The 12,580-nt window shown below is 41.3% G+C and overlaps 1 protein-coding gene across 3 annotated transcripts in view; it reads right to left on the reverse strand.

Moving 5' to 3' along the window:
• Positions 1-12,580, reverse strand: part of DCC (DCC netrin 1 receptor) — a 735,384-nt gene that overhangs the window by 37,936 nt on the left and 684,868 nt on the right. For all 3 annotated transcript variants that reach the window (XM_075841459.1, XM_075841451.1, XM_075841442.1), the window contains one exon: positions 3,494-3,653. In XM_075841459.1, the coding sequence (XP_075697574.1) occupies positions 3,494-3,653 (160 nt within the window). The remainder of the gene's footprint in view (positions 1-3,493; positions 3,654-12,580) is intronic.

Below are 12,580 nucleotides of genomic sequence, written 5' to 3' on the forward strand. Positions count from 1 at the left end.
GGGGTTCACCCATTTTTATAACCAGCCAGATACAACACAGCAGCAGCAGGCTAGTATTACCAGGGTGGGAAGGGCCACTGTTTTTGGGCTTTCCCAGCCTAACAATATCCGCCCCAAAGCCCCTTCGTCACTATAGATGGTCGGGTACTGGATCATACCCAGCTCTTCCTGGTACCCCTGGCTGCTAGTGCTGCACTGTTGGATCACTTAGGAGACCCAGCAATGCAGCTGAAAGCTGCGGGCCATCGGCCATGAGAAGTTTGGCTGGGCCCAAGAAGAACCTTTGCATCGGGGCCCATGAGCCTTTAGCTATGCCCCTGGAGTGGTGTAAAGTCAGCAGCTGGATTCTGGAGCAGTGGAAACATGTTCTGTGGAGTGATGAATCGCACTTCTCTATCTGGCAGCCTGATGGACGAGTCTGGGTTTGGTGAATGCCAGGAGAACGTTACCTGCCTGACTACTTGTGCCAACTGTAACGTTTAGTGGAGGAGGGATAATTCTATGGGGGTGCTTTTCAGGGATCGGCCTAGGCCCCTTAGTTCCAGTGGGGAATATTTACTATTCAAAATGCGCCAGAATTCATGCTCCATTCATTAAAGAGAGTCTCTCATCACATTTTTGCCTTCCAAACCACTAATCCCCCTATATAGAGAAGGATGAAAATTTTTCAAAACATTCTTATCTTGCTTAAGCTAGGCCATCGTGAACCATATAAAAGTGTTTTTTTTTCCTCCAGGGTTCTTATGAAAATCTGCACTGAAGAGTCCCGCAATCCAGGAAGTGTCCTGCATTCTAAGCAGAAACCACATAGAATGCAGGACAGTTCCTGGATTGCGGGACTCTTCAGCGCTCATTTGCATACGGTGTCTAGAGTTATAAAAACACTTTTTTATGGTTCACGATTGACTTACTTTGGCAACATGTATGTTTGAAAAATTTTAAGCTTCGCTATATGGGGGATTAGTGGTTTGGTTGGCGAAAATGTAATGACAGACTCCCTTCAATAAAGGTGTTACACAGCACGTACGCCAGAATTCTGTCGCATTTTGAATAGTATATCTGCCCCAATGTTTTATCTGTTGCAAAGCATTAAAGGGGTTGTAGGAAGGAATTACTACTAGATATTTTTAAATGCTAAAAGTCTCGGTGGTTAAAAAAAACCTCATATGACAAGCCTTATAATGTCTATGTAGTCTAGTGCTGAAAGTCAGAAAACATTTTGTTTCCCAACCATAGATCTGAATTGACTGCGCACTGAAATTCCACTTCTCAATTCTTATCTCGTGTCTTCTTGTTACCCTGCCAGCTGCCGAGGAACAGCTTCTTGGAATGTTTTCAGAAAGACGTCATTTTAGATATAACTTAACAAATTCAGAAACCTTTTCTTGCTGGCGATTAAATGCAGTCTCTCGCTCTCTCTACGGTTCTCTGACTGCAGATTCCAGGCCAAGATGGCTGGAGGGCAGCAATAGGAAGAAAATGTTTATAGGGCCAGCTAAAATGTTAGGAAAAATATAAAAAGATTAAAAATGATAATGGCCCACATTTCTTATGGAGTTTACGCTAAGTTTTTGTTCCGGTTTGACCTCCCACATATAACATCCTGCTGGGACCTGGTCTTTTTACTTGCCCTTGTTTCAGTAAGTCTGGCCTTCTTCAGTCATATGTTGTAAATGTTTAGCGATTTGTATGACAACTAAGGGCACAGGGCAATTGAGGTTGTTTTCCTAAAGCAATTGTGTTGTTAAACAACTCTTTTTTAAGTGCCCCCTTAGGACATATTGGATGGTAAACGTATATTAGCTAAAACCAATAGTAATTCCCATCGCGGCTTTCAATACTAAAGGACAGCAACTTTGTCCTTGTAAACCATGAGTGGCATAAATGCAAATTGATTTAAATGGAAATCTCGCCAACTTTTTTCCAGCAAGAAAAAGTAGCAAAAATATTGCTGCTGCTCCCAGGCATATTACTTATCAATTGTGTTTAATAACTTTATCACCCATTTTAAGGATGTGTCCGCTTGGGACAATCCCTTTTTATTAGAACGGTCCCTCAACAATATGCTGATCATATGGTGCCATGATACTGGGACCTCTAGCGATCGATTGCAATCATTAGGGGAACCTGGCAGCAAGTATTTAGATCTTCTACAGCACCGTCACAGGGGAGATGAAGTATTGCACTGATATTATTGAAATCATTGGGCTGTCTATGTAATGTATGTACCTGTCGAGTCCTCCAGAGCAAGAGATGCTTATTGTAACCGCTATCCACTCGGTCCAACAGAGGAGGGTCCTAAGCAGGAGCTCCCTACTCTCTATACATTTACATTTCCCAAGTAGGGCATTTGAAAATGTCTGAATATAAACTATACAATTTTTAGTTGGAAATAAATATTTTAGATTGATGCAGGTTATCTGTTTTTTTTTCTACCGTAACCATAGCTAATAATTCATTAAATGGGGTTCTCCCATTTTCAGTTCTCATAAAATAAGCTGATCACAGGGGTCTCTGTATTAAGAGCTCCTCTTTGGCATGGGAGCAGAATTGATGGTTATTTTCATTACCTTCAGTTGTCTGTATTCTTTTAAGGGGAACTCCAACCAAAACTTAAATTTCCCATGTGTTCCATTAAGTGTTTCCTTTTTCTACAACTATATATCATAGCAACGGTCTGAATCAGGCTTTGGTGACACACTTTTCTACTTGAGTCAATGGGGTAAGCCTGTGTCACTATACAGGCACAACAACTTCCTGTGGGATGTCATTGCATGGATTGGTCCACACAAGCTCTCCATGGGGAAGGGGGGGGGGGCACAAAGTATGACAGTTACTGTTGTTAACTAGACAAGCTCCTGTCACACAGTTATTATGGAGAAGATCACAGTTCAGACTCCCATCTCTATATTTATAATAGCTTAGCTTATATAGACGAATACTGAGGGAAGGATAACTACACTGTCCTACCCAGCAGGCAGAGATGGTACTGGCTCCAGCTGCTCATGTGATACTGTACTGAGGCATTGTGGGATTGATAGCATAGCACAGTGGTGAAATAGCAAGGTGAAATAAAAAATGTAAGAGGGTGTCTGATTAGAAGCAGACAGGAGGCCGGACTGGACGGAAGTCAGTACAATATGCATTAAAAACGTCCAGTGCTGGATGGACAACCAGGTGGGGGGTGCAGTGATGGAAAGTTGTGTTTACACTGGAGGTCTCCATTAAATCAACTGACCCTACATTCCACCAGTGAGTAGAGGTGAACACAAAGTGTCTAAACAAGCCCCTGAAAACTTTAAAAGGGGTTGTCATAAATTATACAGTTCCTTTAAATCACTGTCTAAACAACTGATTGAATGTAGCTCTCAAGTGTTGTAATTGCGTTTGGATCTAAACATCAATTTATTCAACAATTTTTCAGTACAGCCCCCTCCTTCTATAGACATAATAGAAAATGATATAAGGATGCAATATAAGACTAGTTACGTACTTTCTCTGCTGTGCAGACGACCTTCGCGTGCAGATCACAGCCACTATCACCACCACCAGAATTGTAATGGCTCCAACAGTGACCACAATGATCACCAAGAGGTTGCTGTTCTTCTGGGGTGTTACACCATGAGGGGGGTGCATCTGTCCTATAGGAGACTCTATAAACAAAACAAAAAAATTACAGAAATAGGTTAGAAATATCTAAATTAAAATACAACCAATATATTAGAGACCACATCACACATAGCTTTGTAAGAAGCTGCCTATGAAGGCAATGGGTTTTAGTAGTATAACATCCTACAAATTTAAAGTAACCACTATTAAAATTGATATAAACTCTATGAGGAGTTTGCATTGCTTGCTCAAACGGTGAAATGGGACAGTAATATGAGGGTTGCTATTCTAGTATCTTCTTGTATTGTAATCCAAGTAGACATAGAAGACACAAGGTGTGAAAAAGGTAGTAGCATACACAAGACTGACAGATATGTTAGAAGAAGATAGGAGGGAGCATAGAAATGTCTGTGTATACTTGAATATTGACAGGTGACTGGGTGACCAAAGACAGATCTTCATAGCCTCCAAAATGGTGGCTTACGGTTATAACTTCCTGTCTCTAGTTTGAGAAGAAAGAATAGCTCTAAAAGGTGAAGTAATGTGCAGACTAATAAAATAAGAACATTTGTGAGCACATGGAAGTTTTACTATTTGGGTAGAGAGATGTTTTATCTCCCTTCCATTGAATGTACTATCTGTTCATGGATGCCATCATCTCCCATGAAGAATTTTAAACAGAAAAGAAGATATCTCTTGTACCATTTAGGCTTCGTTCACATCTGCGTCAGGGCTCTATTCCGACGTAACGTCGGAGCTTTCCGTCAGAATGGAGCCCTGACTGACTTCAATGGTGATGGATCCGGTGCCAATGGTTTCAATTTGTCTCTGTTGTGTAAGGGTTCCGTCAATTTGACGGAATCAACAGCGCAGGCGACTACGGTATTGATTAATGACGGAACCATTGCACAATGGAGACAAACGGAAACTATGGACTCCGGATACGTTACCATGGAAATCAATGGTGATGGAAACTGAAACCTATGGTTTCCGTTTGTGTCAGTCAGGGCTCTATTCTGACGGGATGTCGGAATAGAGCCCTGACACAGATGTGAACAAAGCCTTACTCATCGATATCATCTTTACATAGTGGACGTTGGAAGCTGAAGTTTTGATTCAACATCATACTCTCCAACCTCCCCGTTTTTCTCAGAAGGGGCGGAGCACTTGCAAATATGTCTCTAAAGTGGGCATTCCTTAAAAAGTTTTGTGGGCTTTTGTGAGCAGGACTGTCAGCTTGTATAGGTTTTATTTCCAGCTATGATATATTGTAACAAATTACCAAAACTAAACCATTACTGAATATACTGGGTATATATGTATTCTAAGATATAAGCCACATGCAAACTCAGCAAAACTGCATCATGCCTCTGCTGAGAGCTGGGAGACATCTAGAAATATTTTATGTATGGAAGATTTATTTAAAGACCTTGGTGTATACAGCGATGCTGCTCTGTGTACATTTATTCCATATTGATGGGAAAACTGTGCTCTGAGCAGATGTGAGTTATGGATAATGTTCTTAAATATTATCTGCAGCTCCTGTGTGTGCAGCCCTGCTCGCTGGCTGTCATATTAATTTATACATGTATTTAATGTTGACTTTTGCAGAGATGAGTATGGATGAGATGTATTTAAAATTGGTAAAAATTTACTATGAAATCCAGATTTTATGTGCTACTAGGGACCTGTAAAAATTAGCGTAAACACATTAAATGCGAGAGATCTGTAAAAATGGTGGAATTTACACTAATGGGAATATTTTCATTTGTAAACAACCTAAATGGAAGAGAGAAGAAGGTTAAAATAAGCCAAGGACATATGTGACAATAAAGGCTGAGGCTGTAGCTACTGTATGGGGCCATCTGAAATTGGCTCCATTCAGCCTTCCCATTATTAGTGTGAATCTGTGGAGACACCCAACCCTCCCCACATGTAAGAGACACAAAAAAAAAGGAGATGGGAACTTTTGTCCATGGAATGTGTCTAGTATTGTATCAATTCAAGTGATTGGGGCTGAGCTGCAGTACCAGACACTGGCCATGGACAAAAGTGGCGCTGTTTTCAAAAAATCATATCTTTTAAGGGTCATTACACCCGTCTTTCCCATATGAGAACAGAAAGTGGGAGGACCAAAAAACATTCAACTTCTTGTCTCTATATGCTGGGAGATGTCTCTTACTTTTTCTTGTATGTGGGCAGCAAATTTACAACTACACTGGGCTATGATAAATGGTATCCAGAGCAGTTGTCACTGCTTTAATTCACAGTGTGATAATGCTACAATTAGGCCTTATTTACACGAACATGTTAAATGTCCGGGGGGCGGACGTTGAAACAGCAGCTGTCCCATGGACCTACAGTGAAGGAAATAAGTATTTGATCCCTTGCTGATTTTGTAAGTTTTCCCACTGTCAAAGACATGAACAGTCTAGAATTTTTAGGATAGGTTAATTTTACCAGTGAGAGATAGATTATATAAAAAAAATAAAAATAAAATCACATTGTCAAAATTATATATATTTATTTGCATTGTGCACAGAGAAATAAGTATTTGATCCCTTTGGCAAACAAGACTTAATACTTGGTGGCAAAACCCTTGTTGGCACGCACAGCAGTCAGACATTTTTAGTAGTTGATGATGAGGTTTGCACACATGTTAGATGGAATTTTGACCCACTCCTCTTTGCAGATCATCTGTAAATCATTAAGATTTCGAGGCTGTCGCTTGGCAACTCGGATGTTCAGCTCCCTCCATAAGTTTTCGATGGGATTAAGGTCTGGAGACTGGCTAGGCCACTCCATGACCTTAATGTGCTTCTTTTTGAGCCACTCCTTTGTTGCCTTGGCTGTATGTTTCGGGTAATTGTCGTGCTGGAAGACCCAGCCACGAGCCATTTTTAATGTCCTGGTGGAGGGAAGGAGGTTGTCACTCAGGATTTGACGGTACATGGCTCCATCCATTCTCCCATTGATGCGGTGAAGTAGTCCTGTGCCCTTAGCAGAGAAACACCCCCAAAACATAATGTTTCCACCTTCATGCTTGACAGTAGGGACGGTGTTATTTGGGTCATAGGCAGCATTTCTCTTCCTCCAAAAACGGCGAGTTGAGTTAATGGCAAAGAGCTCAATTTTAGTCTCATCTGACCACAGCACCTTCTCCCAATCACTCTCAGAATCATCCAGATGTTCATTTGCAAACATCAGACAGGCCTGTACATGTGCCTTCTTGAGCAGGGGTACCTTGCGGGCACTGCAGGATTTTAATCCATTACGGCGTAATGTGTTACCAATGGTTTTCTTGGTGACTGTGGTCCCAGCTGCCTTGAGATCATTAACAAGTTCCCCCCGTGTAGTTTTCGGCTGAGCTCTCACCTTCCTCAGGATCAAGGATACCCCACGAGGTGAGATTTTGCATGGAGCCCCAGATCGATGTCGATTGACAGTCATTTTGTATGTCTTCCATTTTCTTACTATTGCACCAACAGTTGTCTCCTTCTCACCCAGCGTCTTACTTATGGTTTTGTAGCCCATTCCAGCCTTGTGCAGGTCTATGATCTTGTCCCTGACATCCTTAGAAAGCTCTTTGGTCTTGCCCATGTTGTAGAGGTTAGAGTCAGACTGATTAATTGAGTCTGTGGACAGGAGTCTTTTATACAGGTGACCATTTAAGACAGCTGTCTTTAATGCAGGCACCAAGTTGATTTGGAGCGCGTAACTGGTCTGGAGGAGGCTGAACTCTTAGTGGTTGGTAGGGGATCAAATACTTATTTCTCTGTGCACAATGCAAATAAATATATATAATTTTGACAATGTGATTTTTTATTTTTTTTCTATATAATCTATCTCTCACTGGTAAAATTAACCTAGCCTAAAAATTCTAGACTGTTCATGACTTTGACAGTGGGCAAACTTACAAAATTAGCAAGGGATCAAATACTTATTTCCTCCACTGTATGTAATTCAATGTGGCCGTTCACACAGCCGTTGTTTCAACGGACCGTGTGAAGGGTTCGTGGGAAAATAGGACATGTCCGTTCTTTTCACGCATCACGCATCCCTCCATAGACTCTCAACTGTGGGGGATGCGTGACATCGCGTCCCGCAGTGCCGAGCACGGATGCACCTCGGACGTGAAAAACGGCAGTTCTTAATGTCCGAGATGCGCAGCGCTCGTGTGAATCAAGCCTTAGTGCTACTGTGGAAAAACAGTGAGTTGGCCCATTTTTCTGGCAGAACACCACCCTCATGGCCTCCCCAGTAGCAGAGCAACATTGGTGGCAGTAGGAGACAGATCGAGGAGGAAACCATGTGAGTTGCATTTTTACATAACTTCACTTTTAAAGAGGACCTGTCACCTCTACTGACATGTCTGTTTTAGGAAATACTTGTATTGCCCATATTATAACAATTCTGTAGCATCGTTTCTTAGAGCTCTAGGTTGTGCCGTTCCTCTGTTATTCTTATTACAGATTTTTTAATAAATTGATAGCTGAGCTGGGTGTTACCATTTGGGGATGTGTCCCTTTACAGCCTGACAGTGTCCAATCAGTGCTGGCGGAGTGAGACTGTGTAGGGACACGCCCCTTTGAGAAGGGGAATAGTAACACCCAGTTGTCAATTTATTAATACATTTCTAGGAGGATTAACAGAGGAACGGCACAACGTAGAGCTCTATAAAACAATGTTCCAGAATAATTATTTCATGGGGAATATAAGTATTCACTAAAACAGACATGTTAGGAGAGGTGACAGGTCCTCTTTAAATAAGACAGAAACATGTGGTACTAACTAGTAGTATCTGGCATAATTTTTGAGTTGGAGTGAGTGCAATGAACCTACGTCTTGTCTGTATGGACTTCATAAACACGCCTGGTCATAGTGGGGGCTTTTTCCTAATAACCAATTGTTTAAAGGTGATTGGCCCCTAAGCCCTTAGGCATGGTCATGGTTATAGGAGATGCAGAGGTAGCAGTCACCACCCGGCCCGGATGTCTGAAATGGCCCAAAGTCCCCCCTGCCCCATAAGAATATATCATTATTACATAAGACATATAGTAGGTCAGGGCACATTTTTCACTAGGGCCAAAGAGCTTCAAGGTACACCATTGCCCTCTTGGGCACTATGGGCTTACTTCTAGACTTCCCATTTACAAATAACGATAATTTCTTCCTTGGGTATAAAGAATAACTAACAGGTAATTGCTGAATTTTTATCTATGGGTTGGCACCTTGCCATGAAGAAAACCACAAACTGTCCTACTGTGAACACCCAAAAGGTAAAGCATGGGCTACTATTGCGCCATGTCACAGTAATGGCATCTCCAACGCAGAAGAATTGCTGATTTGCATTACTAAAAAGTTGTATAAGCGGCTGATGCCATTGGCAAAGAATACAAGAAGGGATGTGAAGTATTTAACGTCGGCTCTTATGGAAGCTTCTCTCGTTTTTTCTATCCCTTTAATGCCGAATATACATTTATTCAGTGAGATGAAGAATAAAGAGAACTGATTTCATGTGCTATCCTTTATCTCATCAAGAAGAAGAGAATCTCTACAAACGTGGCGACATCCTTCTGCGTTGCTGAAGCTTGAAAGCCTCATTGAAGCCACCGACAGCTCCATGCAAACTACGGCCCTTATTACTCACATTTCAAAATCAGCCATTAAAATAACATTTTACCAAAATGACATTTGGCTCACTTGATGGGAATATCACAGAGCGCAAATATGTTCAGTATCAACTATGGAATCGGTAGAATTATTATGGTGGTAATTAAAAAGATGGGTTAGCAAAAAAATCTAAATGAGTTCTTGCATATTATGTCATCTCCAGAGCTCCGAAAACTTGGAAATGTGTCATTTGCTGTAGACCTTCCATGTATATATGCGCTACTATAAACTGAATTGTAGTAAAAGGCACAACATACCATAAAAAGCTACATGCTACATTTCATAACATCAACAATGTAAATTTACCACGTGTTGGTTCTTCATCAATCATGTAGGGGGCGCTGTATTGGCATATGGTGTATACTTCTGAATGGCGACCTCTATCTAAATACCCTGACCAAGGCAGAGTAGTTTGTTGATGCCCCCCCCAGGCAATGAGGGCCCAGGGTGCATGGCCTCTTTCCTTCATAAGGTCAGGTCACCCAGGAGATTAGATGTGGCAGATTATTCAGTCGATTTGTGCCATATTTTCTGTGAATTTGCAGCAAAATTTGAGGCAGATTTTATGACGGATTTAGATCATATCTCGCGGTTTGCTTCGCAAATGAATGAGCGTGCTGCGAAGTTGGGGTTCCCGTAGTGTGCTACGATTTCCAAGCAGATTTTTTACGCTATGTGTGGATGGGTTTTTTAAAATGAACTGTGCTTTTAATTGCCGTGGATTTCCGGTTATGAATGCGCACTGAAAATCCACGGAAATTCCACCACATCTAAAATTAGCACAATGCAAACACATTTTAGCGTCCATATTATGGCTGCACATCCATGCCCAATCACGGGTATAATGCCCGAACTAGCAGCATAAAAGGTTTCTATAATGCTACCAGTTCGGGTGACTGGACCCACCGTCGGGACGGGATTTGTGGCCGTAGTATGGAAGCTAAAACGCATCTGCATTACAACCATCTTAATGAGGACTTTCAGTTTCTCTAGGATTTGTCACGGAGCTGCCTTCACCCCTAAACAGCAAGTTCACAGTGATCACCCCCTAATTCATTTTACTGCTTTAGATCAGCCGCTTGGGACTCAACTTCTAAGGGAATTTCTATAGGATAGGCCATCAATGTTTAAGTCCCGTAAATGAATTTATAAATAATAAATTTATTTTCTAAATAGCCATAATTATATGAATAACTCTTCCTGCAAAGTCCATTGTGATGTTTAGATTCTTCCTTTTATTAACCCCTTAATGACTGCCAATACGCCTTTTTACCACGGCCATTATGTGGCCTTATTCTACAGTGCTGTGTTTTTACCGTGCTGTAGAGTAAGTCCGGCATGGGTGCTCCGTGTTGTCCTAGGGCGGGTGCTCAGCTGTCTAATGACAGCCAAGCTCCTGCTATAATGGATGTCATCGGAGGAAACTCTGTGCCTGGTCATTTAACCCTTTGATTGCTGTAGTCGAAAGTGACTGCTGTATGACACAAGGGGACTCTCCCCCTTCGATCAGCTAACAAGCTTTCCCCAGTAACACTAATGGGCCTTGTTCAGTCAGTTCTGGGGACTTAAAAAGGACCCTAGGGCTGTCTGTTTACTAAGCCTGCTAACAACAGCCTATGATAGTGACACAGATCATAGGGGTAGTTTATCAACCTTTCTGCACCAGTTTTCTGGTGTAGAAAAGTGGCAAAGGGGCACAAAAGTCACAATTTCTGACTGTTGGCCTTTTTGCACCACTCTCGCCGAATTTGCAAAAGGCGTGTGGCTTCAGGGAAAGGGGAGTGTTCATCGAGGCCCAACAAATTTATTATAATTCATGCCAGAAAAGTGGCGTAAAATATAGTGGAAATCTATGCCAACTACTGGCTGGTATAGATTTCACTCTATGGGGCATAACAAGGTAGAGGTCCATGCTGGGCCCCTACCTTGTCCCCCCCTTTCCAGATAAGACTACCTGCACCCCCCCCCATTGGACATTTAAAATTTAAAAATAAATAAAAATTCTTAAAAAAACAGGCTCACCTCTTCTCACCTCCCCCCGGCTTCCTCATGATTCCACTGATGATGTTGAAGTGCTGCACCGCATATAAGGCCCTGACGCTACTTGGCATCAGCACCTTGTACGAGTGGCACTGGAGTAATGAGGGAGCCGTAGGGGAGGAGAGAAGAGTAGCAGAGCCATGAGGTGAGAATTTTTTTTAATTTTATGTCCAAAGGGAGGGAATAGATAATTGTGGAGCAGGACATGACCGAAACATGCAATACATTTATTAAGAGTCTTTTGCGTCTTAATAAATGTATCCCAGTCTCATCTAACTTTTATTGCTATTAAGACTGGCGTATGAAACGCCAGTCTTAATGAATTGTCCTCGAAATGTCTTAGCAAACAGAAGTATGCTAATATATTATAAATTCAAACATGTCAAATAGTACGTAATCCCTTAATGGGAATAAAAAAAATTATTAAGGAATTGAATAAAAATACAATTATTAAAAAAGGTCCGCAAAAAAAAAGACAAAAAAATGCAATTATACATTATAAAATACATTTTGTTGTGCATATATTACATAAAAACAAAAGACTACACTTACTAAGTATCCACATTAACCTGCAGAATTCATCAAATTCATTATTCAGTGTGAAACTTTAACCTTCTAAAAAATAAACACAAATAAAGCAATGCTTTATTTCTATATTCACTCTAGTTTAAATTATATGTACCCCAAAAATAGCTCTGAAAAAAATGCAATTTATTACACGACATAATAAAGCCACGTCAGAAAAAAATTAAAATTGGTTGCTGAAATGCAGAATGGCAAAAACAAAAAAAATGCAGCTGGTCATTCAGGCCTTGTCATTAAAGAGGCTCTGTCACCAGATTTTGCAGCCCCTATCTGCTATTGCAGCAGATCGGCGCTGCAATGTAGATTACAGTAACGTTTTTGTTTTTTTCAAAAACAAGCATTTTTGGCCAAGTTATGACCATTTTTATATTTATGCAAATTAGCCTTTCTTAAGTACAACTGGGCATGTTTAAAGTTATGTCCAAGTGGGCGTGTATTGTGTGTGTAACATCTGGGCATTTTTACTTCTTTTACTAGCTGGGCGTTGTGAATAGAAGTATCATCCACTTCTCTTCGTTACCACCCAGTTTCTGGCAGTTCACAGACACACAGCGTGTCCTCGCGAGATCACGCTGTGACGTCACTCACTTCCTCCCACAGGAACTTCATCGCGTCGGATGAGCGAGGATACGCTGTGTGTCTGTGAACTGCCGGAAGCTGGGTGGTAACGAAG

The sequence above is a fragment of the Rhinoderma darwinii genome, chromosome 1, assembly GCF_050947455.1.
Source record: "Rhinoderma darwinii isolate aRhiDar2 chromosome 1, aRhiDar2.hap1, whole genome shotgun sequence".
NCBI lineage: Eukaryota > Metazoa > Chordata > Amphibia > Anura > Rhinodermatidae > Rhinoderma > Rhinoderma darwinii.